We start from the raw sequence: 27,756 nt of genomic DNA on the forward strand, positions 1-27,756 counted from the left end.
TAACCAGCAGAACACCGGTCATAATGATCCACTGACCAGCAGAACACCGGTCATAATGACCCACTGACCAGCAGAACACCGGTCATAATGATCCACTAACCAGCAGAACACCGATCATCATGACCCACTAACCAGCAGAACACCGGTCATAATGATCCACTGACCAGCAGAACACCGGTCATAATGACCCACTGACCAGCAGAGCACCGGTCATCATGATCCACTAACCAGCAGAACACCGGTCATCATGATCCACTAACCAGCAGAACACCAGACATATGAACGCGCACTTTCATAGAACATACAAACCTCCAACAGCCAGGATCGAACCCGGGACCAATGTGCAACAGGCGGGAGTGCTACTGCTAGGCTATGATCGCCCTTAATATGTAGCGCTCCCGCCTGTTGCACAGGGGTCCCGGGTTCGATACTGGCTGTTCTATGAAGGGGTGCGTTCATATGCATTTAGTTCGTATTCATATACCTCCGCGTTGTACAGTTAGGTTCGGTAAAATGTTATCTGCTGGCTGTGAGAGCCTGTTGGGAAATGACCGGTGTAGACCCCGTTGCGCACGAAGGGTATTCGAGTACATAGTATTCGAATAGTTATTTCCCTATTAGGGGTGATCATAGTCTTAGCTGTATCGCTCCCGCCTGTTGCACAGGGGTCCCAGGTTCGATCTTGGCTGTTGGAGGTTTCTATGTTCCATGAAGGTGCGCGTTTCATATGCACTTAGTTCGTATAAATATATATAATCATGTTTCATGTATCCTACAAACGCGTCTACGTTGTTGCGCTAACCAGTGGTCGATGATGGCTAGGCTGGCCGGTGTTACCCAACAATACATAATTCATAATCTGTTGTCTCTCAAGATGTGAACCCACCCACACTGCCAGACCCAGTATGTCTCCAGGTAATAAGTGAGGGACTGCTGGCAGAGGGCGGGCGGTAAGGCACATCTATATTAAGAAACGTCAGAACAAGTGTGAACGATGATTGGAGGTGAACCATGATGGCTTGGCAGGTGTCCCTACCTGGGCATGTGGTGGATATAGTGGTATACGGCGGGTCACCCACCCCAGCCCACCTTAGGAGCAGCCCAGCCAATTTACTATGCAGGAAAACGTTGGATCGATCGACACAATGTTTATGATAGTGATATTTGCTCACAATGTAATGGCAGGGAGGCAGGAGGTCTAGCGACTACAATAGAATTAAAGTTTTTTGTGTGACCACAAGTGATCTAGTATACCTTCGCCCAGTGTAACCAAAAGGAAAAAAAAAAAAAAAAGAAATGTTGACCTGTTCTGTTGTGCTTCCTGTTGGTTACTTGGGTAACTATTTTTATTTCTTTTTACGTTGGAGGCTCCATTCTCGGTCAAAAGTCCACATCAAGGCCGGGCCTTGATTAAAATGTAGAGAGGTTAATGAGAGCGAAAAACAAGAGATTTACGAATTTTAGAGGAATTGAAAAACCTGTCTTTTGAGATGTGCCAGGTAGTAGTTATTGGGAAAGACATGAGAGGGTAGAGAGTTCCAAAGCTTCCAGATGTAGGGAAAGAAACTGTTATTAAGAGACGGGACATCCTCGAGTTGCCCACGGCCGCACAGTAATCATATAATGCAGCAGCTTGCCCAGTATAACTTGGTCTAGCTAGTGGTAGGGGCAAACAAAAAGCCAGCACCTGGGAGCAAAAACCAAAGTAATACCTACAGAAGAAGGAAAGTGAAACAGAATTGCAGTGTTGGGCAAGAGGGTCAAGTCTGGAAGTTAGCCTGGGACAGCTCATAAGTCCGACCGCTTTCTACTCAACCCTGTCAAGTAAGGATGCATAGCTAGACCCACTCCAGATGTGAGAGCAGCACTCCATACAAGGACAAACCAGTTCTTTGTATGAACGGATCAACTTTCCAAAGAAGAAATTTCGACATCGAAACAGGACTCTTAGAGGCACACAGTTATTTCCGTAATGTGGGATTTCCAAGAAAAAGTGACTATAATCGTAATGCCAAGTATATTCACTGAGTCAAGAAGTGGTATTAAAGAACCGGCAAAAGAGAGAGGAAAGTTTATTTTTTTTTTTATAGAGATATTGGCAGATACTGTGTTTTGGAGGCATTAAACTTAACCAAGTTTCATCTACCCCAATGAGATATCCTGTCCAAGTCTGAGTTTATTAAGTAAGTTGCGTTGAGACGAGATGCAGTTCGAGCGAGAGGAGTGGGATTAAGGGATGTGAAGGAATGTGGTCTTGAGGCATTAGCGTATGAGTATATTGGTTATTTGTGGAACAAAGGAAATCGTTGAGAAAATCTAGAAAAACTGTAGGAAACAGGACAGGATCTTGAGGGACACCGCTGTTGATGGAGAAAGGGGTAAAGACTGAGTCATCAACAACGAGGGTAGATTGGCTAGAGAGGGAGCTATTTATGAGGGACCTAAGTGAGGGAAGGCAGCCAAAGGACGGGAGCTTCGAGATTAGACCCAGTCAAAAGCTTTGGCTATGGTTGGAGCAACTCCTTAGGATTCCTCAAAATCTTTCATGGATGATGACCAGACATTAGTAAGATAGGAAAGAATATCACCAGTGGATCTCGTCTTAGGGATAGAGAAGACTGCATGACTCAAGATGCCTAAGAGTATAGGAATTGAGGAGGTATTCAAAGGCTTTGGAAAGCTGCAACAGGACGATAGTTAGAGGGGTTAGAATGGTCACCCTTCTTAGGGTGTGGAGGTAACAACGCATGCTTGCAAGAAGGGAAAATTCTGGTTTTTAATCATAAACATGAACAGACGAACAAGCACAGGTGCAAGTTCAGAGGCATACCCTTTTAGTACAAGGGGGGACGGATGCCATCAGGACCATAAGCCTTGCTTGTGTCCAGAGAGAAGCGCTTTTCAGACAGTTCGAAAAGAGAAGAGATCACGGGAAAAGGCATTGGATTAGTAAGAGGAGCATCAGGTATGTTAGAGTCAATTAAAGTGATGTTAGAAGAGGAACGGGAGCAAGAGTTGCTTTGTCTACGGGTGAGACAGCTATAGTACCGTCAGAACGGAAAAGTGAAGGAAAGGCAGAGCGACAGAAGTTGTTAGAGGTTCCCTGAGGTAAAGACCAGAAAGACCTATCAGTGGATGACGAGGAGAGATTATCGCACTTCATCTGAATACAGGAACGCTTCGCCTCAAGGACAACGTGCTTGCAGTGATTCGGGCACTGATAAAAGCTCAGTGGGAGTCAGAGAGAGGAAGGTGAGTTTTCCCAAGTCCGTTAAGCCTGATCCTTTGCCTGAATGGCCTCAGAACAATAACGGCTGAACTATGGACTGGAAGAAGAGGTCTTGGAGAGAGGATAAATGTTTCCATTCCCGCAAGAGACTATAGATACAAAATGTTTTCCCCCATATTTTCCCTCTAATTCAAAGCCTTGCCCACGTACGAGAACTTAGAACTGATGGCGTAGGCGGTGCTACTGAAAGAGTCCCAAATTCTGTATCGTCCTTAGAGAGTGTAAGTATTCAGTGTTACCACTCCCTTCAAGATATATCAAATGGAACACTTGCGTGCGTCACCTGATTAACGAAAAAAAAAAAAAAGATACGATCAAAGAGATTTGGGAAAAGCATCAGCGTAGTTGGGGAATAAAAACTGTGGAAAGTATGACTAAAGAGAATCAGCTACGAGGCAGATCACCAGACGAGTCAACATGATCCGGGATTTTGCAAAGGTGGAGGCCCAGGATTCTTCACGGTCTGGGATGAACAACGTGTTATCAATGAATATACTAAACAAATGACAAAGAAAAAAAACAAACAAATGTGGCAGATATAATTCATATTTCATACTATTCATCAACAATGCAAAACACCCATCCGCTGTCACTCAAGTAACTTATTCAGCAGGGAACCGTGGATCATTCTGCACTGGTCCTTTATAAATGCCTTACAAACTTTAATCAGTATTGATCTGAAGTTATACAGGTTCAGTACTGCTAAACCAGTTGGGTATAATGACCGTTTGGAACATCCACTATGTAGGAAGCGGAAATAATGCGTTTTTGTGATAATTGTCCATGTGTTATGCACGAAAGGGAACCAGAGTTTTCTAGGGAGGAGAAATCACCAACAGAAGTGATTTGTGGTAGAAATGAGGGTCAACATTGCTTTTTAAGATATCAACAACCATCAGAAATGCAATTTCGACCAAATCAAACCTGACCAAAGTTCGCCGGGTGTAATGATACCCTAATTAGACTTTTAACATTGTTTATCAGAGAAAATTCTTCAGCCTTTTGAAACCATTGAAGGAACTCTCAGCTTCACAGGTCCCAGTGAACACCGTACAACCTAATATTATTATTTTTCTAAGGCTACCGTGTTCATATATTTTCTCCATGGCTGTTGGAAACAAATAAACTGAAACATATCTAAGGTAGAGAATTTGCATAACCTTGGTATGACAATTTAGTTAAATTGTTTGACCTACCTTAGTAATGCTGATTATTCCGAAATATCCTAAAACTTGGCTATTACATATGGTCTTGTAAAGTATTTGTTTCTTTCTATGCATAAATCATCATTTTCTCTTGTTTTATCTATTTTTCTGTCTTTATCGTTCTTTACATATATATGTGTCATGGAAAAACCTGGCTTCGCTCGTGACTTGGCACACAAAAAAAGAAAGAACTACAGCCGTGGGTCGTGCCGGCCATGGTCTGGTGATGACGAGGGTGACGTAATGATTGGGTTGTTATGGTGCCATGTGCCACTATGTCATTCTACAACTTTGCTATATACAGCTTGACTGAAAAATATATATACTGAACATTTTACCTGTGAATCTCTCTCTCTATATAATATATAGATAGATAGATAGATATAGATTCATCAGAGAGCTTAGGCTGGGAATCTTTTGTCTATGACGAGGGTGACGTAATGATTGGGTTGTTATGGCTGCCATGTGCCACTATGTCATTGTACAACTTTGCTATATACAGCATGACTTTCAAAAAAATATATATACTGAACATTTTACCACAGAATCTCTCTCTCTCTCTCTCTCTCTCTCTCTCTCTCTCTCTCTCTCTCTCTCTCTATATATATATATATATATATATATATATATATATATATATATATAGATAGATAGATAGATAGATAGATAGATAGATCAATAGATATAGATTCATCAGAGTGTTTAGGCTGGGAATCTTTTGTCTATGAATAATAATATAAAATGTGTTAGTGGAGTAGAGTGGCAACTATGTGGGGGTGTGGGGAGTGTGATCATGCCGGCTCCCCACCCCAGGCCTGAGGGCCAGCAGCACCCCACCCCAGCTAAGCCCACACCCAGCCAAGCCAGCTTCAGTAACACTACCACTACGGTCATCCTCTGCTACTGACGTCCTCACCCCAGCCAGCCAACCAGCCATCATGTCTCTTGAGGAGGTAAACGAAATCAAATTAACCATCATGTTGCCCTGTGTATATATATATCAGGTTGTGTTCAATATAATTGTAATGGGAAGCATGAGACACTAGCAGGGGATCTATAGGATATACAGGCTAGGATTCAGGAACTGAGTTACCGGTAATACACTGTCAAGTGATGGATGGAGGTGATGAAGGGTTAGGCCTTCCTCAGGAGGCAGGACACCTGCTGTTGGTCTTGTAAAGTATCATTGTCTGGCGAGAGAGTAGGCCCGAGTCTGGTGGCCATTGATTTGAGAAACAAAGAATAACAGGTAATTTGCCAGTCATGTTGTCCTCTCCAGTCATGTTCATATATCATGTCTGGCCTCATGTGAGCATCTGTTGCCGAGAACGATATAGTTTAAGTGATGAAATACTCCAACTCGGGTCGTGTTAATGATTTATGAGACCTTGCCATATAGGGTGGCGGTCATGTGTGGTGTGGAGATAATCAATGATGGCAGCATTCCTCATGGTGCAACATGATAACCTCCCATCCACTGGAGCCAAGGACGAGTTTATATGGTACGTCTCTCGTCATGGTCAATATATAGCCTTGCTATGTTACACTTACCATACAAAGAAATAGATTCTACAGGTGAGGAATGTCGGTAAAATTAACCGTTTCAGACACCGGCATATTTAGTAATTCAGATTGTTTGTCTGATGGTTTTTGATGTCTACGATTCTGACCTTCATTTCTGCAGATCATTCATTACCTTTTGATATATTTTCTTCATTACCTTTTGATGCATTTTCTTCCCATATACAACGATAATGTGGGACCCCAGCGAGAACCGGGGTTTTGAGTAGTGATTTAAGTAAGAAATGAAGGTCAGAATCAATGAAAGGATATTAAAACTCAAAAAATATAATAATCCAAACCAAACTAAAGCTAACCTGACACTTAACCTATCCCGGGCCTAATGTGGAAAAATTACTGTTTCAGTAATGATTTATCAACAAAACTATCCTAATTTCATAGGGAAGTAATCAGTTGTGGGAGCAATGGTATAGAAGAAAAGTCATGGAATTGCTTATATTGCTGATTCCTAGACTTAAAATCCCAGAATATGTTGGATGTCCAAAATGGTCATAATACCAGCATGTCCTAGGTGAATATATGCATTGGTTTACTGCTGTTCCTCCCTTCAGTCTACAATCTTAAATCAGGCAAAAGGTGGGAGGATTAATAAGTTCTAGGAAAATGTGTGGTTAAAAGCAAAGAACTCCTCAGTATAACTGTACACTAACCCAGTTGGTGTGATAAGTTTAGCCATGCAGTGAGACCAGCTTTTGATAACTCGCTGTGCATAATTTAGAGCATCATACTTTATGATAACATTCAAGCAATAGTAGTGAGGCTTACCTATACTTTATCACGGAAAATGTAGGAGCAGTATAAATAGAGTAAAGTCTTGTGCATAATCAACAGAACCTTTTAAATCTCACTTAATCTTTAGTAACTTTATATTTCAGGTAGAAATCTGACAGCAATAAGTTGTGTCAGTAGGGACCCAAGGACTGGCTGCTGCTGGTCAGGTTGGTGTTTATTAATTAGAATATTGTCCACCAGCATAAAACATGGTTGATAAGGGTTTTGAAGGGTCTACATTTCTTTTTCTCGTTTTACAATTGCTTAACGTACTTTTGATTAACCATACTTTCCTAGATATAATGTTAACCACTATCACCTTGTTTAATATTGTTTTCCCTGAACATGGCAATAAAAATGAAATGCAGAATACCAAAAAATACAAGAGGAATGCTGAAGTCAAATAAATTCATGGTCAACTACCTGAAATATTAGATATGGCAGTATTTCCTTTCTCTCTGTATTTTGAGAATCTTAATGATCTATCATTCCAAATTCACATCATAATCTTTTTGGATTAGTTTGACAGGAATCATCAAGTCTTATAATGATAGACAGAACATGGTGGTCTCGAACCAACCCTTGGAATTATGTTCCTATAGGATCCTGTGGTTGGCAATGTTCAGGGCCTGTGGGAAATGGAGGTTTATGGTGTGTCGTCCTTGAGAAACACACCTGCAGGCCCATAATAAACACTTGAAGATAAAGCATGCTTATCATAAAAGTACTAAGAAACAACATGCAAAACTAGAGTGTGGTTCCGTAATGTGATGGCAATACTGATCACTGATGCTGTACTTGCTCACTCCCACACAGCAGCCAGCCAACTGTGCTGGATAAAAGGTTACGTCAGTGCTTGCCTTAGCAATACTGCCTGTTTTGACATGCCCCCTGCCTCTCCTTAGAAATGGCGATCTGCCAGGGTGGGCCACAAGCAGCCGAGGGTTGCACAATATTTGCCAGATATAAGGGTAAAATTTTGATCGTGTCATGGAAAACTTTGATACTTAGAACTTCATGCCATTCTTGGTAAAATGGCATACATTATTCCCAGTGTGTACTCACAACTTTGGTTGGCAAAACTGTAGTATGCAAGAGACCTCTGTACCATTGTAATTCACCAGAAGTTGTACAGGTCAGAAAAATACGTATTTGGTTTTATTGAACTGGATAAATTAGGTGGTATTATGACTCCTGGTGAATTTTCATTTGTTAAAAGTTACTTTTTGCTTCATCAAGATAAGCATGAAAGAGAAATAGATACTGTATAATACTGAAATGCAGTAAACTGTTGATGTAGAGTTGATTAGTCTGCGCCTCTGACTGTATTGCTGTGTATTTCATGGACATTGTTATAATCCTCATGTATTTAGATGCATTTTGATACAATTAGTGTTTAGAGATACCTTATATTAATGCTCAATATCATATTCAACAACTCTTTTTGTATTTACTGAACATATTTCCACTGCAGAACAGAATCATGCATCATCCCAAACTAGTCTTTTACCCCTGATCACTGTTCAACCTAAAATGGTAATTTTTACTTTAGGAGCATCACAGAAATAACTGTGGATTTGGAAGATGCACACATCACTGGACTCTCTAGTAGGAGTGATTTAAAAGTGTAGTAGCAGATTTTTTTCCTTCCATAAAAGTAGTTGGCACTGATGACTCAGACATTATTTTGCCAACATTGTTTTCCTTTGCCCCACTTTTGAGTTGCATAGGTAAGAAGGTTCATCATGAGATGGTCCACATGTCAGAGCCCTCCAGCTGGGGATTAGGTAAAGATTGGTTTGACTCTTAATGCATTACTGTGCCCAGATAGGAAGATGGCATTGGGTATAAGCTTTCCTGCAATCTTGTTCGATAATTAAGGTTGATATTCTCACTCTTTAGAATCAATGTGCATGAATTTTGATTTTTTTTTTTTTTTTTTTTTTTTTTTGCTTTGTCGGTCTCCCGCGTTTGCGAGGTAGCACAAGGAAACAGACGAAAGAAATGGCCCAACCCACCCCCAGACACATGTATATACATACGTCCACACACGCAAATATACATACCTACACAGCTTTCCATGGTTTACCCCAGACGCTTCACATGCCTTGATTCAATCCACTGACAGCATGTCAACCCTGGTATACCACATCGCTCCAATTCACTCTATTCCTTGCCCTCCTTTCACCCTCCTGCATGTTCAGGCCCGGATCACACAAAATCTTTTTCACTCCATCTTTCCACCTCCAATTTGGTCTCCCTCTTCTCCTCGTTCCCTCCACCTCCGACACATATATCCTCTTGGTCAATCTTTCCTCACTCATTTTCTCCATGTGCCCGAACCATTTCAAAACACCCTCTTCTGCTCTCTCAACCACGCTCTTTTTATTTCCACACATCTCTCTTACCCTTACGTTACTTACTCGATCAAACCACCTCACACCACACATTGTCCTCAAACATCTCATTTCCAGCACATCCATCCTCCTGCGCACAACTCTATCCATAGCCCACGCCTCGCAACCATACAACATTGTTGGAACCACTATTCCTTCAAACATACCCATTTTTGCTTTCCGAGATAATGTTCTCGACTTCCACACATTCTTCAAGGCTCCCAGAATTTTCGCCCCCTCCCCCACCCTATGATCCACTTCCACTTCCATGGTTCCATCCGCTGCCAGATCCACTCCCAGATATCTAAAACACTTCACTTCCTCCAGTTTTTCTCCATTCAAACTCACCTCCCAATTGACTTGACCCTCAACCCTACTGTACCTAATAACCTTGCTCTTATTCACATTTACCCTTAACTTTCTTCTTTCACACACTTTACCAAACTCAGTCACCAGCTTCTGCAGTTTCTCACATGAATCAGCCACCAGCGCTGTATCATCAGCGAACAACAACTGACTCACTTCCCAAGCTCTCTCATCCCCAACAGACTTCATACTTGCCCCTCTTTCCAAAACTCTTGCATTCACCTCCCTAACAACCCCATCCATAAACAAATTAAACAACCATGGAGACATCACACACCCCTGCCGCAAACCTACATTCACTGAGAACCAATCACTTTCCTCTCTTCCTACACGTACACATGCCTTACATCCTCGATAAAAACTTTTCACTGCTTCTAACAACTTGCCTCCCACACCATATATTCTTAATACCTTCCACAGAGCATCTCTATCAACTCTATCATATGCCTTCTCCAGATCCATAAATGCTACATACAAATCCATTTGCTTTTCTAAGTATTTCTCACATACATTCTTCAAAGCAAACACCTGATCCACACATCCTCTACCACTTCTGAAACCACACTGCTCTTCCCCAATCTGATGCTCTGTACATGCCTTCACCCTCTCAATCAATATCCTCCCATATAATTTACCAGGAATACTCAACAAACTTATACCTCTGTAATTTGAGCACTCACTCTTATCCCCTTTGCCTTTGTACAATGGCACTTTGCACGCATTCCGCCAATCCTCAGGCACCTCACCATGAGTCATACATACATTAAATAACCTTACCAACCAGTTAACAATACAGTCACCCCCTTTTTTAATAAATTCCACTGCAATACCATCCAAACCTGCTGCCTTGCCGGCTTTCATCTTCCGCAAAGCTTTTACTACCTCTTCTCTGTTTACCAAATCATTTTCCCTAACCCTCTCACTTTGCACACCACCTCGACCAAAACACCCTATATCTGCCACTCTATCATCAAACACATTCAACAAACCCTCAAAATACTCATTCCATCTCCTTCTCACATCACCACTACTTGTTATCACCTCCCCATTTGCGCCCTTCACTGAAGTTCCTATTTGCTCCCTTGTCTTACGCACTTTATTTACCTCCTTCCAGAACATCTTTTTATTCTCCGTAAAATTTAATGATACTCTCTCACCCCAACTCTCATTTGCCCTTTTTTTCACCTCTTGCACCTTTCTCTTGACCTCCTGTCTCTTTCTTTTATACATCTCCCACTCAATTTCATGTTTTGATATTTTTCAAAAGATTTGTAATGAGAAAAGATGAATCTCATAATCCTGATGGCTAGAGAATGGATGTTGGATTTGACCTTTCTTTGTCTGTTTTTGGCTCTACCTTGTTAACTTAGGCAATCAAGTTTGAAAAAAAATATATAACAGTTGAAATTAAGGAAGAACTGTAGTTAGCAAATATTTGACCCACTTGTGTCAGTTTGTCTACTGGGTAACAACAGTGTAAAAGTAGGGGGTCATTAATATATTTTATAGAAATGATTACTAAAACCAGAAGTCACTGCATAAGAGAAAGCAGATGTACAACTCATTATCAGTTCCATCACAGTCTTATTTTTTTCTACAGTCTTAATTGAGCAGTTACATACAAAATAAGAAATTTGTAAGGGGGGGGGGATGACTTCCAGTAAGTGCACAACAATATGGTTTCATAGAATAAATTTTGTACAGATTAGTATCAAACATAACCTCATCCAGCCTAGGTGAGACAGTGTAAGATTTGATGTGGGTTAAATTTTTCAAATGTTACGAGGACTGAGAGCAAATAAGGATGGGTGGCATTGTGCAATTTTAAGAAGGCTTTTTGTTAAAAGCTCACTTAAGCACTGCATTGCCATTAGGTTTGGATATTGAGTGATTTTGGTTTCCAATGCTTGTGTAGTGTTTAGAACGCACAGTGCATTAACAGCTGTGAAGCATGAGCATGCTTTTCAGTATTATATTTTGTCAAATTATATAAGACAAGGTTTAGTATTGAGGGTTATATGTACTATGAAAACTGTGGGGTTGATTTGTGTAAAATTAAGTAATGCATTTTTAATGAAATTACAGGACCTATGGAAATCTTACTTTGCATCACCTGTTAACCAGACTGATGGTAGAAATATATTTCCTCCCATGCTTGTTTGCTGTTTCATGCATTAGCTTGCTAGTGCCAGGGACAGACAAAAAGATGATACTTGCTCTCATCCACCCTCTACCTGTCATGCACAATGCACCAAAATGAGAAACAGAGAGAGACCCAAAAAAGTCCACAGCCAAGCCCTACTGACCTTCTTGTGGTTTCCCCTGACCTTCATATTCCATGGTTCATCATGCTGATAGCTCTTTACCATGTTTGTCCCACATTGCTCATATTTGTTCTATCCTTAAATGTTTAGTTCCATGTAACTTGAAGCATTTTTCCCCTCTTAGGCTTCCATCTCATCCTCTGTCTCCTGAACTTCTTGTGTCCTTGTTATAATTTGTCTAAATCATTTCAGCACACTGTGATAAGCTGTATTAAACACTCCACTTGCTACCACACTTCTCTATCATTCCTTTCTGAGTCAGTCTCTCATACAATGTAATGTTCTCAGGCAATTCCTGTCCAACACATCCACCCTGTTTCATTACATGCATTTAGGGTCTACAACTCTCATGAGCACAGCACTGTTGGAACTACAACACCATCAAAACAGGCCCATCTTTTCCCTTGCAGACAGTGACCTCAACACACCTGGGAACTTTGCCTCTTTACCCACCTTGACATTTTCATCTGCCATATCCCTGGCCAGATATCTAAATAGATTTACTACCTCTTTCAGCTTCTCTCCATTATACAAACTTGCTCAAACCTCTTTCTCCTGTACTAAACCTCATTAAAGTTACTTTATTGATATTTACTCTCGGCATCCTCCAATCACACACACTCCCTAATTAGACTCCTGCTTCTGCAGTTTCTCGTTTCAAATTCATCTGTTGCTGGAATTGCATGGCCTTGCTCTGTGATATCTGTATGTTGACATATGACACTAAATGTGTGGTACTCTTATGGTTGTGGCTGGCTTATTTCACCTAGAGTGTTATGCATTATGATAAACTGTGTCTGCCAGGGAAATCAAGCAAGGTTATATTAGGTTCTGTTGATTTATTTAAGTGTACTTAATCTTACATTAACCCCACATTTTCCCTGACATACTAAGATTATTTTATATGAATAGCTCTATAAAAAATTATCCCTGGGGATAGGGGAGAAAGAATACTTCCCACGTATTCCATGTGTGTTCTAGAATGCGACTAAAAGGGGAGGGAGCGGGTGGCTGGAAATCCTCCCCTCTCGTCTTTTTATTTTTTTCTCTTTTTTTCAATTTTCCAAAAGGAGGAACAGAGAAGGGGGCCAGGTGAGGATATTCCCTCAAAGGCCCAGTCCTCTGTTCTTAACACTACCTCGCTAACGCGGGAAATGGCGAATAGTACGAAAGAAAGAAAGAAAGCTCTATAAAACATGAAATTTTCATATTCTTGGTCGATTTGTTACTCTAAATACTACACTAGCATTGCAGAACAAATTCACCTGGTATCTAAATAAAGCTAATAACATCATGGAGTTAAAAGACTTACCGACATCTTTTGAATGTTGACACTTGCTAACCTCTCTTAACCCTTTGGCCACAAAGGTAGTTTCCAGCTACATTCTCAGGTAGTTTGAATTCTCTGGTAAAATATGAAAACAGTCATTATTTTATTATTCCTGCATTTTCATGAACACAAATCACAGTTTCCATATCTTGCATTAGTTTTTCTTAAAAACATTGGATAAAAGGGGAGAATAAAAATGTAGGAAAAGGAAAATAAAGTATTTCTGATGCCTTCAGATTAGCATAACTTCCTCAAGTGCAAGAGATTTATTGCTTCATAAAAGAAAATTAGAAGTGCTGTATTTAGAAGGGATGCTAATTGGCCCTGTGGCATCAGCTCATGAGCACTTTTCAGAAAGTATTTATTCATCATAATGACACACATGATAACAGACAAACTTTAAAGGATGCTAAAAACATAAAAAATAAAGTGCCAGATTTAAATTGGGGCAAAGCAGGCTTGCATTACCAGCGTTATGATACTGTACACTGGAACAGCATACCTTAACATTGAGATGAACATAACTTACATAAATTATGGCAAATCTAAGGAAAACAAGATTATATGATGAAGTGAATTGCTGTGTGGATGGCATCAGCAGTGGTTAGAACTTTTAACTTGGCAGGGGTAAATGGCAGCACCTATTGGGTGCTAGTGACTCATATGACATCCAGAATGTACTTCAATTATGAGTTGAACAAAGGTAAAAAGAAAATCAGTGTAAGGAGGGCATGAGATTATGAATATCATTGTTTCGTCCAGAAGGTTGTATGAACCTGGATTCATAAGGCCATTTTCTGATCAGGGAAGTGTCATCCAGTCGTATGGGCTGTTCCAGTAGTTTTGCATATGCTGTTAACTTTCTTTGCTTATCACCGTGAGCTGGAATAATCTGTAGTTTGGCTTGGCCTGATCATTGAGGCCAAAGGGGGTAGAAGCAGTTGAACTGTTTTGGTACTTTGTTATTGCTGTTTATCATGAAATTAGTGTGTTAAAGTTACGAGTCTGATGCTGCACATTAAATTTTCTATATTGATGATACTCACGTAATGTGTTGGTGTATGTTGAGAACAGCATATTAAAAATTAAGACTGTGGTTTTCTCCCCTTTTTTCATATTTGATGAATAGCTGTTACATAGGTAGAACATTGAAGCTGAGGCTTCTGCACATGGCACGTTTTAGCCCCAGTTTATTATTGATATACAGAATTTCATATGGAACATCATTTTTAAGATGGAAAGAACACAGTTAAGCTGTGAGGTGAAATAATGTAAGGCAGAGTTTTTTATGAAAAATATTCAGACTTTGATATATTGCCTTACTCAATGTTATTCTAGACATATATTATCATAAGTTCCCTCTGTAAACCTGGTGTGGACATGTTCATGTGTGATTTAAAGGTTAAACAATTTTGATTGGTGTCGTGAAAATTCGCGGTTTTCTTGTTACTCTTTTGTGCAAGTCATTTTGGGGCTTAATAAGAAATATGAAAAGTGTTTATATTAACTTTTATGGTAAACCGTGTCTTTATTTGGTAAATTTACCATCATTTGGTTATTATGTTGAACTGTTTTTCTTAGAAAAATTTTTTTTTAAACATTTTTATTTTATTTATTTTGCTTTGTCGCTGTCTCCCGCGTTAGCAAGGTAGCGCAAGGAAACAGATGAAAGAATGGCCCAACCCACCCACATACACATGTATATACATACACGTCCACACACACAAATATACATACCTATACATCTCAACCAACGTATACATGTATATATACACACACAGACATATACATATATACACATGTGCATAATTCATACTGTCTGCCTTTATCCATTCCCATTACCACCCTGCCACACATGAAAGAACAACCCCCTTCCCCCTCATGTGTGTGAGGTAGCACTAGGAAGAAAACAAAGGCCCCATTCATTCACACTCAGTCTCTAGCTGTCATGTAATAATGCACCGAAACCACATCTCCCTTTCCACATCCAGGCCCCACAGAACTTTCCATGGTTTACCCCAGACACTTCACATGCCCTGGTTCAATCCATTGACAGCACATCGACCCCGGTATGCCACATCGTTCCAATTCACTCTATTCCTTGCACGCCTCTCACCCTCCTGCATGTTCAGGCCCCGATCACTCAAAATCTTTTTCACTCCATCTTCATCTTTCCACCTCCAATTTGGTCTCCCACTTCTCGTTCCCTCCACCTCTGACACATATATCCTCTTGGTCAGCCTTTCCTCACTCATTCTCTCCATGTGACCAAACCATTTCAAAACACCCTCTTCTACTCTCTCAACCACACTCTTTTTATTACCACACATCTCTCTTACCCTATTATTACTTACTCGATCAAACCACCTCACACCACATATTGTCCTCAAACATCTCATTTCCAGTACATCCATCTTCCTCTGCACAACTCTATCCATAGCCCACACCTTGCAACCATACAACATTGTTGGAACCACTATTCCTTCAAACATACCCATTTTTGCTTTACGAGATAATGTTCTCAACTTCCACACATTCTTCAAGGCTCCCAGAATTTTCGCCCCCTCCCCCACCCTATGATTCACTTCCGCTTCCATGGTTCCATCCGCTGCCAAATCCACTCCCAGATATCTAAAGCACTTCATTTCCTCCAGTTTTTCTCCATTCAAACTTACCTTCCAATTTACTTAACCCTCAACCCTACTGTACCTAATAACCTCGCTCTTATTCACATTTACTCTCAACTTTCTTCTTTCACACACTTTACCAAACTCAGTCACCAGCTTCTGCAGTTTCTCACATGAATCAGCCACCAGCACTGCATCATCAGCAAAAAACAACTGACTCACTTCCCAAGCTCTCTCATCCACAACAGACTGCATACTTGCCCCTCTTTCCAAAACCCTTGCATTCACCTCCCTAACAACCCCATCCATATACAAATTAAACAACCATGGAGACATCATACACCCTTGCTGCAAACCTACATTCACTGAGAACCAATCACTTTCCTCTCTTCCTATACGTACACATGCCTTACATCCTCGATAAAAACTTTTCACTGCTTCTAACAACTTGCCTCCCACTCCATATATTCTTAATACCTTCCACAGAGCATCTTTATCAACTCTATCATATGCCTTCTCCAGATCCATAAATGCTACATACAAATCCATTTGCTTTTCTAAGTATTTTTCACATACATTCTTCAAAGCAAACACCTGATCCACACATCCTCTACCACTTCTGAAACCACACTGCTCTTCCCCAATCTGATGCTCTGTACATGCCCTCACCCTCTCAATCAATACCCTCCCATATAATTTACCAGGAATACTCAACAAACTTATACCTCTGTAATTTGAGCACTCACCTTTGTCCCCTTTGCCTTTGTACAATCGCACTATGCAAGCATTCCACCATTCCTCAGGCACCTCACCATGAATCATACATACATTAAATAACCTCACCAAACAGTCAACAATACAGTCACCCCCTTTTTTTTTTATAAATTCCACTGCAATGCCATCTAAACCCGCTGCCTTGCCGGCTTTCATCTTCTGCAAAGCTTTTACTACCTCTTCTCTGTTTACCAAATCATTTTCCCTAACCCTCTCACTTTGCACACCACCTCGACCAAAACACTCTATATCTGCCACTCTATCATCACACACATTCAACAAACCTTCAAATACTCACTCCATCTCCTTCTCACATCACCACTACTTGTTATCACCTCCCCATTAGCCCCGTTCACTGAAGTTCCCATTTGTTCCCTTGTCTTACGCACTTTATTTACCTCCTTCCAAAACATCTTTTTATTCTCCCTAAAATTTAATGATACTCTCTCACCCCAAGACTCATTTGTCCACTTTTTCACCTCTTGCACTTTTCTCTTGACCTCCTGCCTCTTTCTTTTATACATCTCCCACTCATTTGCATTTTTTCCCTGCAAAAATCGTCCAAAAGCCTCTCTCTTATCTTTCACTAATAATCTTACTTCTTCATCCCACCACTCACTACCCTTTCTAATCTGCCTACCTCCCACGCTTCTCTTGCCACAAGCAACTTTTGCGCAAGCCATCACTGCTTCCCTAAATACATCCCATTCCTCCCCCACTCCCCTTACCTCCTTTGTTCACCTTTTTCCATTCTGTACTCAGTCTCTCTTGGTACTTCCTCGCACAAGTCTCCTTCCCAAGCTCACTTACTCTCACCACTCTCAGCACCCCAACATTCTCTATTCTTTTCTGAAAACCTCTACAAATCTTCACCTTCGCCTGCACAAGATAATGATCAGACATCCCTCCAGTTGCACCTCTCAGCCCATTAACATCCAAGAGTCTCTCTTTTGTGTGCCTATCAATTAACACGTAATCCAATAACGCTCTCTGGCCATCTCTCCTACTTACATACGTATACTTATGTATATCTCTTTTTAAACCAGGTATTCCCAATCACCAGCCCTTTTTCAGCACAAAAATCTACAAGCTCTTCACCATTTCCATTTACAACACTGAACACCCCATGTATACCAATTTTTCCCTCAACTGCCACATTACTCACCTTTGCATTCAAATCTTCCATCACTACAACTCGGTCTCGTGCATCAAAACCACTGACATATTCATTCAGCTGCTCCCAAAACACTTGCCTCTCATGATCTTTCTTCTCATGCCCAGGTGCATATGCACCAATACTCACCCATCTCTCTCCAGAAACTTTCAGTTTTACCCATATCAATCTAGAGTTTACTTTCTTACACTCTATCACATACTCCCACCACTCCTGCTTTAGGAGTAGTGCTACTCCTTCCCTTGCTCTTGTCCTCTCACTAACCCCTGACTTTACTCCCAAGACATTCTTAAACCACTCTTCCCCTTTACCCTTGAGCTTTGTTTCACTCGGAGCCAAAACATCCAGGTTCCTTTCCTCAAACATACTAGCTATCTCTCCTTTTTTCTCATCTTGGTTACATCCACACACATTTAGACATCCCAATCTGAGCCTTCGAGGAGGATGAGCACTCCCTGCGTGACTCCTTCTGTTTCCCCTTTTAGAAAGTTAAAATACAAGGAGGGGAGGGTTTCTAGCCCCCCGCTCCCGTCCCCTTTAATACTTTATTTTTAAGTCTTCAGTTCCTTATGAGTTATAAATAATCATTGTATCGTATAAAAAACTGAAATTACTTGCACAGTTTTATTACATTTTGTGAAGCATCCAGCATACTGTTAGTTGTTTTTTCTGAATGTTTTGAGATAGTTATGGGTAGGCTTAATGCTTACTTATGTTCTCGTGTATGTGTTTTTAAGGGGAAAGTGCAAAGTATGTATGCAGATGCTGCCCTACTGATGACCTATGTGACTTACAACCATTTGTACATAAGACTGAAAAATGTAAATTCAAAAACATATGTAAATATTTAAATTATGCTTGGTCAGATGTCTGCCAGTGCTAATGGCTGCGTGCATACGGTAGTGAATGTCAGATAATTGTGGGAATGTACATCACAGCATCTCTCTCGGTTCTAGGTCTGTTACCATTTGGTAAGCATGCATTATTCAAGTGAATAACAAATTTTTGCACTGGATTAAACCATTTTTGTATTAAACCCCAAAGAAGGTGACAAGCAAGAGGAGAAAACTCATCAGATGTTGTTAGATCTGACAAGAAGCCAAGGAAGAAACTTTATTTGGAATTGAAGATGAAGGTAATCACCCAGTATGTAGGAGGAAAAATGACTGTGACTGCACATGATCTAGAGTTGTCCCATTTGACAGTCTCCATAATTTTAAAGGACAAAGAAAAAATATGTGAAGCAGTGAAAGATGTGGCAGGTATGAAGTTTACAGTAATAATAAAGCAATGACAGGGCCCATTCATGAAATGGAAAAGTTGTTGATGCTGTGGATGGAAGATCAAATTAAAAAATGTGTACCACTAAGCTTACTAACAGTTCAGGCGAAGGTTAGAAGTCTTTTTGAGACTTTGAAGTCGTGACTAGGTGAGGATTACCTCGGGAATTTCACAGCAAGTCATGGTTAGTTCAGTAGATGTAAAAGATGTAAGTTGCACAATGTTTGAGTCACAGGTGAAGCAGCAAAAGCTGATGAACGAGTTGCCCAAAAGTTCATTGAAATTTTAGATAAATCACTCCGAATTAAAACTCTTTCTTTCAAACTATTCGCCATTTCCCGCGTTAGCAAGGTAGCGTTAAGAACAGAGAACTGGGCCTTTGAGGGAATATCCTCACCTGAATTTAAAATATCTTAAATAAAAGGTAAAAAGAAACTACAGAATCATGATAAAGCTGGCTAATAGAAAACAAGATAATCATGATAGAAATTGAGGTGGATATACAAATTCTGTGTGCCATGCTGACATATTTCTGACTTACATCCATTTTGAGATCCAACCAGTTGGTCAGAATGTAACTCAGACGTATGTCGGGAGCATCGTTATATGCATTCTCAGATTTCTTATTTTTATATGAATAGGCTCATACTAACTAGAGGGAGAGGCTATGTAGTTGCCATATGTCACCCACAGCTTTAAATAGCTTGCAGAAAAATCCTAAAGCCTGTTGGTTTCTTATAGATTATAATGGAAAGTGTCATAAGCTGCTTTGAGACAGTGCAAAGTATTTCCACTCTTGTTTGCATAAACTAATGCTCTCCTGAGGCATGCCAGGACACCCTGCTTAGTAACAGATCTTAGTTCTAGGAAAACCTGTTGCTCTTCTGTGTTAATACATGCAGTTGAAACTTGTTATATAAGAGGGGGTTACACATTTGAGTACCAGTTTTCTGTAACCAGTTCTTAGATGTGGAATATAAATGCAAGAACCGACTCCAGGGACAGCCTGCCTTACACTTACATCTGTATATCTTAAGTTCTCATTTTAGAAATATGCAGTTGAAATGCTGCATCATTAGTCATTTCTAAGTATTATATGATTTTTTGATATATATGTCTTGTTTGATTTTTACCACAATCAGTGCTATTTTGCCTACACTTTAGGTTTTAATTTTTTTCCAAGATATATGTCATTTTTTCCAAATTCACATTTCTGCAATGAAAAGATAATTATATTCTGCAGTTGTACTACAGTATCATTGTATTTTCTGAAACCACAATTCCCATTTTTCCATTTAGGGAGCCAAGAATTGGTGAAAATGTAGATTTTGAATGAAACTAATAAAGTTTTTTCATACTTGATCACCGTTTCCCATGTTAGCTTGAGGAGACAGATGAAGGAAGGCACATCTGCTCGCATACACATATATACAAACAGCAAACACTTTCTCACATACACATACATACATATACACACACACACACATATAGGGGATAGGGAAGAAAGAATACTTCCCACGTATTCCCTGCGTGTTGTAGAAGGCGACTGGGGGGCTGGAAATCCTCCTCTTTTTTTTTTACTGTTCCAAAAAAAGAACAGAGAAGCGGGCTAAGGGAGGATATTCCCTCAAAGGCTCAGTACTCTGTTCTCAAAACTACCTCGCAAATGCAGGGGATGGCGAATATATATGAATAAAAATATGTGATATCCTTAATCACCGTCTCCCATGTTAATGAGGTAGTGCAAGGAAACAGATGAGGAATAGCCCAACCCATCCACATACACATGTATATACATAAACACCAACACACATATACATACATATACATTTCAGCGTATACATACATATACATATACACATGTACATATTCATACTTGCTGCCTTCATCCATTTCTGTCACCACCCTGCCACACGAAATAGCATCCCACCCCTACAACAGGGTAGTGCCAGGAAAAGAGAAAAAAGGCCACATTCACTCACACTTATTCTCTAGCTGTCTTGTGTAATGCACTGAAACCACAGCTCCCTTTCCACATCCAGGCCCCACAAACCTTTCCATGGTTTCCAGACGCTTCACATACCTTGGTTCAATCCACTGACAGCACATCGATCCCGGTATACCACATTGTTTCAATTCACTCCTTTCCTTGCACGCCTTTCACCCTCCTGTATGTTCAGTCCCTAATCTCTCAAAATCTTTTTCACTCCATCCTTCCACCTCCAATTTGGTCTCCCGTTCCTTGTTCCCTCCACCTCTGACACATATATCCTCTTTGTCAGTCTTGATGCCTCTCTGCCACACAGAAAAGAGCATAAATGCATGAAAGAAATGATTATAATGTATGAATTCTCTTCTCCCCCACACCCAATCGTTGCACCCTGCATCAGCAGGGTAGTGCCAGGAAACAGACGGAGGGGTCACATCCACTCATATTGATACACAAGCTGTCATGCAATGCACCAAAACCACAGCTCCTTATCCATATCCAGGCCCCACAGACTATTCATGGTTTACCCCAGATGTTTCACATCCCAGGCTCAGTCCCTTGTTTGTGCCTTTCATCCTCCTGCATGTATTGGCCCCGATCATTCAAAATCTTTTTCACTCCATCCTTCCATCTCCAATTTGTTCTCTCTGCTCTCCTTTTTTCTTCCACTTGTGACACATATATCCTCTTTGTCAACCTTTTCTCACTCATTCTCTCTGTGTGTTGAAACCATTTCAATGCACCCTCTTCTGCTCTCTAAATCACACTTTTTATGACCACACATATATTGCCTATATTTCATCCAGGCCCCACAAACCTAGTTAGCCCATGGAAAAATTCTTAAGTGTCTTGGTCTCACATCGATTACTGTGAAGTCTTGTGGGCACTCTCAGAAAGTGTGGATGTATGTTATTGAATTTTCCATCCATATTTGAATATACTACTTTTCAGAGGCATATATAGATGCCACAGGTCACTTCCAGCTTTAATTAGTTAATAGAAAAATCTTCTGAGTATCTGTCAGTCGTGGTTCATAACAGCGGGAAAAGTTGTGTACGTTAAATTGTTTACAGTGGTGTTTATTTGTGATGGATGGGGTGGGTGTCAGATGGCAGTAAGCCAAATACCTAATTTGGACAGGAGACTGTGAGGAATGATTTTAAATGAAATGACGGAGCAGGAGACTGAGGAATTATTTCGAATGAAATGACAGAGTAAGATTTATTTTTATAACACTGATGTAGAATGGGAATGGAAGATAGCACATTAGGAATGTGCTTAGCCTAAAATGGCATGTGGCATGTCAATATTACGTCAAAGTTTTAATGTCTGTGATGCACTGGATTGGCTGTTTTAATGATTCATATAACTTTTTCATTATATATGATATTATTGTGCTCTTCCTTGCGAGATATTACATATTAGCCAGCACTTAACCTGTCTGTTGCTGAGTACTGTTAATTCAGGGACATCAGTGAAAAACTTTTATATGCAGTTCCGCATTAATGATGTGGTCAGTGCACTATCTGGTGCATGGGATTTTTTTTTCTGTTATGCTGGAGGCTCCAGTCATCAATTAAAGTTCACATCAAGGCCAGGCCTTAATTGAAATATACAGAGGTTAATGAGAGGGACAAAGAAGAGACAAGGGAAAGAATTTATGAATTTTGGAAGAAGTGAAAAACCTGTCTTTAGAAATGTGCCAAGTCATAGTTATTGGGAAAGACATGGGATAATAGAGAGCTCCAAAGCCTTGACATATACAGAAAGAAACTTATCAAAATGGCTCTCCCTTGAATTGCCAGCAGCCACACTGTAATCATGTGATGTAGCAACATGCTGAGTATTGCGTGGTCTAGCTAGAGATGGGGGCACACAAACAGCCAGCCCTCAGGAGCAAAAACATTAGGAAAGTAAAGGTTTGCATAAACATCTTGTGCAATGATGAATGGGGAACACAAAATAACCATAATCAAAAGCCAAAGATGAAAATGTGTTCATGCAACATCACAAGAAGCCTTAACATGAAAAAGTAAAAAACTATGGTAAAAAGTTATGTTAATGTAAATGTTAAGTAATACCTATAGAAGAGGGAAAGTGAACCAACATAGTGGCACTGGTCAAGTAGGCCAAGTTCATGTATGATTGCTTTCATCTTGACTCCGTCACTTTGTTGCTGTTACAACTTTCAAGAATGCTTGGCACAATTTATGGTGTTTTTCTAATGTTTGAAGATCATGATATAAGTGAGCCTGATTTCAGTGGATTTCATGTTACTATGAGAAAGCTGATCACAAAATTAATGGACTTGAAAGAGGAATGAAGAGTCCTACAACCATGACTCTTGCCACCAACTTAGAAGTGCAAGACTTGGAGTTGAATGGATGTTGATAAAGAGGTAGCAGTTGTTTTTCACCCTATAGATGAGGAGATTGTAGATATAGTCATGAACTTGGGCAGTAACAGTAATGGTAAAAAGGAAGAGAATGAATGAAAGCTTCATTGATAGGTGCATTGAATTAACCATGGAGTTAATAGCAATAGCCTCATCAAAGACTAAGAAATAACTTGCCTACTATAGTCTAAACTCATTCATGAAAGATCCAAGCACATAGAGCAAACAAGTGTGGAAATTTTTTCAAAAAGTTAAAAACAGATAAAAAACGATAATCCAGAACCTGTAACATGAAATTCAAGTGCCCTGGATGTCACTCCTGATGAATCCATAACTCCAGTCAATGTGCATTTAAATTACGGTTACTACTACTCATGAGTTTAGAAGCTGGAATAAGACAGCATTAAGGATAGTTGAATATTACATCATTGTATGTCTTCTCCCCCCTTTTTTTTTATTGTGACTATAAGTGACAAGATAAATTTTCTCATTTAGCATATGCGGCACTACCCATGAATCTGAAAATTTTAAAATGTGACGAAGCTCTGGTCCCATTGTTGCTGAATTAAAGAGGTTTAACTGGTATTACATCTGTTATATGTAGCACTGACTCTGTGTAAATGTGAGTATTAGATGAACTTAATATCAAAGGGTCTAACTTGTTAAGCTGAGAAAAGTTAAGTAGAAATAAATGGTGTACATGGAGCATAGGCAAAACATTTAGATAGATGAAAACATGAGTGAAATACTCATGAACTTCTCACAGGTTAAAGCATGTACTTGCCCACTAAGAGGAGAGGAATGGAATTGGTCCATTTTCACTAAGCAAAGAATTTTGCATACTGAATTGGGCTTATACTTTTTTAAGGTGTTACGTTTTATTAAAGGTTAATACCTTTTACTCAGTTGCTTTTTGGTCATATTTGTTATTCTATATACAGGTTGTACCTCTCTAATCTGGCACGTTTTGAATCTGTCATTAGTTTGCGGATCTGCCACCAAGATGGCACTGTTAGCAGTGCTAAGATAGCAAAATCTGTTTACACTGCAGCCGCGCTAATTAACAATTGTTGATTTTTCATAGCTGTATGTTAGCCCTTCATGTTGTCCTCCAAGAGACCAACAGGTGCAGAAGATGGCGCTAGTGCTAATAAGCATAAATCATAATCTAAGACTGAAAAGTGGTTACTGAAAAAATTTAATAAAGGAACTTATGTAAAGATTCTGTATGAGTACTGTGAGATCGGATTGTCAACTGTGTATGACATAGGGGCCAATTTCTATTTTCCGGCATTTTCTGTGGTCTGGAAATGGCTAGGTCCCAAGTTTGCCAAATTAAAGAGGTACAACGTGTAGATTATGTGCACATCCTTATGAGGAATGGGTAAGAGGATGGGACATGGAATGTGTGGCATAGTGGCATATCTTTTTCAGTGAATGTTGATTCATAATTTAAAGAATGTTATGAATATTATTTATGCATAATGTACATCATAAACATAAAGCTTTGTTTTTACAGAAATTTAATGAAGCTGCTGAAAAAGTGAAGAATTTGAAAACACAGCCAAATGATGATGAGTTAAAGGAGCTCTATGGTCTCTACAAACAAGTAATTGTTGGAGATATAAACACTGGTATGTTACAATGAGAGATATGCCATATAAGTTTCTTAGTCATATTTTCCTTAGGGGATCTTTTTTTTTTTTTTCCCCAGTATTTTTCTGACTGGAATGTCATAATATCCTTTTGCTTGGTCATGGAATTTGGGCATCTTGGCTCTTCACCAGCCTTTGGCATTTAAGGTTGAGAAACCAGTTTTGGAAAATTTATTCCCACAAAAGGTACATATATTCCAAGCTGTAAGTGATAGGCATGTAACCACATGTGAAAGGGTTTCTGTATTTATGAGGGAACATGAGCATAATGATTAGTGGCTGTATTAAGGAAATGTTTTGGGGAATGGTAATTTAGATTTTTAAGTTGTGAGAGTAATGGAAGAAATTGAGATTTTAAGAGTAGGTTTGTTAAATGATACAGGTGTCAGTTGGAAAGTAGGCATAAGAAATCTTATGCAGGTTTGGTGATTTGAAAAGTTGGTGTGAATGCCATAGTTATTAAAGCCAAACCAAGCTTTACAGACAAGTAGTAAGTATATGCTTGATAGTTGCAGATATTGTGGCTGGGTTTCTCTGTTTTTCATACGGTAGGAGAATTACAGATTATAGAAAAGTATATTTTTGTTGTGACACCAGTTCACTTTGAACTCTGAACAGCCAGTAGTGCTCCAATTGGTTTGGTTCACTTAGCCTTTTGTACATTATCCTTGACAGGCCACTTTCAGAGGGCAACTCTAGTGCAGTATTTCCAGAGGCTCCTACTCCAGTGCTGCTTTTTAGCTTTTTAGTGCCTCACCTTAACAGGCAGAGGGACTTTAGCACAGTGTTTCCTGAAGCTCCTGCTTAATGTTCTTACTGACTCTTTTTACCTAATGTTCCAACTTATTACTTCTACCTAATGCTCCTGTCTAATATTCCTACCAAATACTTTTATCAGTTGCCTCTACCAGTAGAAAAAAAATAGTAATGATAAGTTGGAGGCTACATTCATGGACAAAAGTCCACATCAAGGTAAGGCCTTAATTGAAGTTTAGAGAGGATTATGGAAGGGAAAAAAGAAGAGACGAGGAAAAGCACTTGCAAATTTTGAAGGGAAAACCAGTCTTTAAATGTGCCAGGCCATAGATGTTGGGAAAGAAATGATAGGTTAGAGAGTTCCAAAGCTTTGAGTTGTAGGAAAAGAAAACAATTCTCAAAATGGCCTGTCTTTGAGTTGCCAACATCATTCAGTAATCATGTGATGCAGCAGCTTGCCGAGTATCACGTGGTATAGCTAGTGGTAGGGGCACTCAAGTAGCCAGCCATCGGAAGCAAAAACAGAAATACATATTGAAGAGGGAAAGTGAACCAATATTGCTGCTTAGGCAAGCAGCCTAAATTAGAAGCTAGCCTGGGAGAGTTTATAAGTAGGGCTGCTTTCTACTTGACTCTCTAATGTAAAGATGCAAGGCTAGAACTACCCCAGTTGTGAGAACAGTACTCCATACAAGGATGAATCAGTCCGTTGTATAAATGGAGCAACTGTTCAGAAGAAAAGGAATTTCAGCATCTAAACAGGACTACCAGTTTCATAGAGGAAGACTTAGCTATTTCCATAATGTAGGGTTTCCAAGATAGAGTGGATGTTACCGTAATACTAAGTATGTTTATATAGTCTAGGAGTGGAATTGCAGAACTGTAATAGGAGAGATGAAAGTTGTGAAGAGTTTTTGATTGAGAGATAGGTAGAAACTGGATCTAGATTGATAAGTTATAGAAATTAGCTTGTGTGATCTTATTATCTGTATGGTGAGAAATTTATTTCAATTAATCATGCTAAAATTGTGTTACAGAGAGGCCTGGAATGCTAGACTTCAAAGGAAAGGCTAAGTGGGATGCATGGAACTCGAAGAAGGGTATGACCAAGGAGGCCGCCATGGAAGCTTACATTGCCAAGGCTGACCAGCTTATTGCCACGTATGGTTTACAGTAACTTCTTTCACCCACTCGAAATTTGCTTTTATATTAATGTGAAATATTTATGTTCATTTTGGTAATTGACATAAGATTTTCCTTGCAAAACCTTATGAATATATTTGTGTGTCTATTTGCCTTGTATTGCTTGGTTGCAAGGAAAATATCCTGGACAACAGTTGCATTTTGTGATACTCTGTAAAATGTACAAAAAGTTGCATTTTGTGATACTAAATAAAATGTATAAACCCTGCTTGTTATTTGTTGTTACCTCTTACAGTCAACTTGTGTTTTATTATGGAGTTTTTTGCCTTTGAGTCAGGATGGTTCATGAGGAATATTTGAAAATTTGATCCATTATTCACAGACTTTAGATATTTTAGTTGTTGGTACAGGCCACACAGACTCGTATATGAAGTGGTAGTCTTTAGCAGAACAACGATAAAAGTGTAAAGAAAAAGAGTGATTTCTTCGAGCTGAAGTGATTTCTTTGAGTTGAAGAGGTAAGGCATATTTAGGAAGCTAGTGGAGCTGGAGCTAGAAATGTGGAAAGAATTAGTTACAGAATTAACAGTCCTATACTTACACAAACTATAAATAATGAGAGAGTATCATTAAATTTTAGGGAGAATAAAAAGATGTTCTGGAAGGAGGTAAATAAAGTGCGTAAGAAAAGGGAGCAAA

General features: G+C 39.6%; 1 protein-coding gene and 2 long non-coding RNA genes across 4 annotated transcripts in view; 1 reads left to right on the forward strand and 2 right to left on the reverse strand.

The window, feature by feature from the left end:
- LOC139757878 (uncharacterized) overlaps nt 1–5,028 on the reverse strand; it is a 222,664-nt gene extending 217,636 nt beyond the window's left edge. For both annotated transcript variants that reach the window (XR_011714730.1, XR_011714729.1), the window contains exon 1: nt 4,486–5,028. This is a non-coding gene — a long non-coding RNA (uncharacterized lncRNA). The remainder of the gene's footprint in view (nt 1–4,485) is intronic.
- Nucleotides 5,029–5,249: 221 nt separating this feature from the next.
- Acbp1 (Acyl-CoA binding protein 1) lies at nt 5,250–27,325 on the forward strand. Its single transcript, XM_071678797.1, has 3 exons — nt 5,250–5,447; nt 25,023–25,137; nt 26,952–27,325. The coding sequence occupies exons 1-3, from the start codon at nt 5,433–5,435 to the stop codon at nt 27,089–27,091; spliced, it is 270 nt and encodes an 89-aa protein (XP_071534898.1). The 5' UTR covers nt 5,250–5,432; the 3' UTR covers nt 27,092–27,325.
- The window catches only part of LOC139757880 (uncharacterized), a 30,768-nt gene continuing 13,111 nt past the window's right edge, over nt 10,100–27,756 (reverse strand). Inside the window, exon 3 of the long non-coding RNA XR_011714731.1 lies at nt 10,100–13,337. This is a non-coding gene — a long non-coding RNA (uncharacterized lncRNA). The remainder of the gene's footprint in view (nt 13,338–27,756) is intronic.

Source organism: Panulirus ornatus, chromosome 28, assembly GCF_036320965.1.
Source record: "Panulirus ornatus isolate Po-2019 chromosome 28, ASM3632096v1, whole genome shotgun sequence".
NCBI lineage: Eukaryota > Metazoa > Arthropoda > Malacostraca > Decapoda > Palinuridae > Panulirus > Panulirus ornatus.

Bases quoted from the DNA above. Each gene is read 5' to 3' on its own strand.
- Acbp1 (XM_071678797.1), top strand. The intron at 25,138-26,951 runs GTATGTTACAAT...ATTGTGTTACAG, and splicing joins TGTTGGAGATATAAACACTG to AGAGGCCTGGAATGCTAGAC.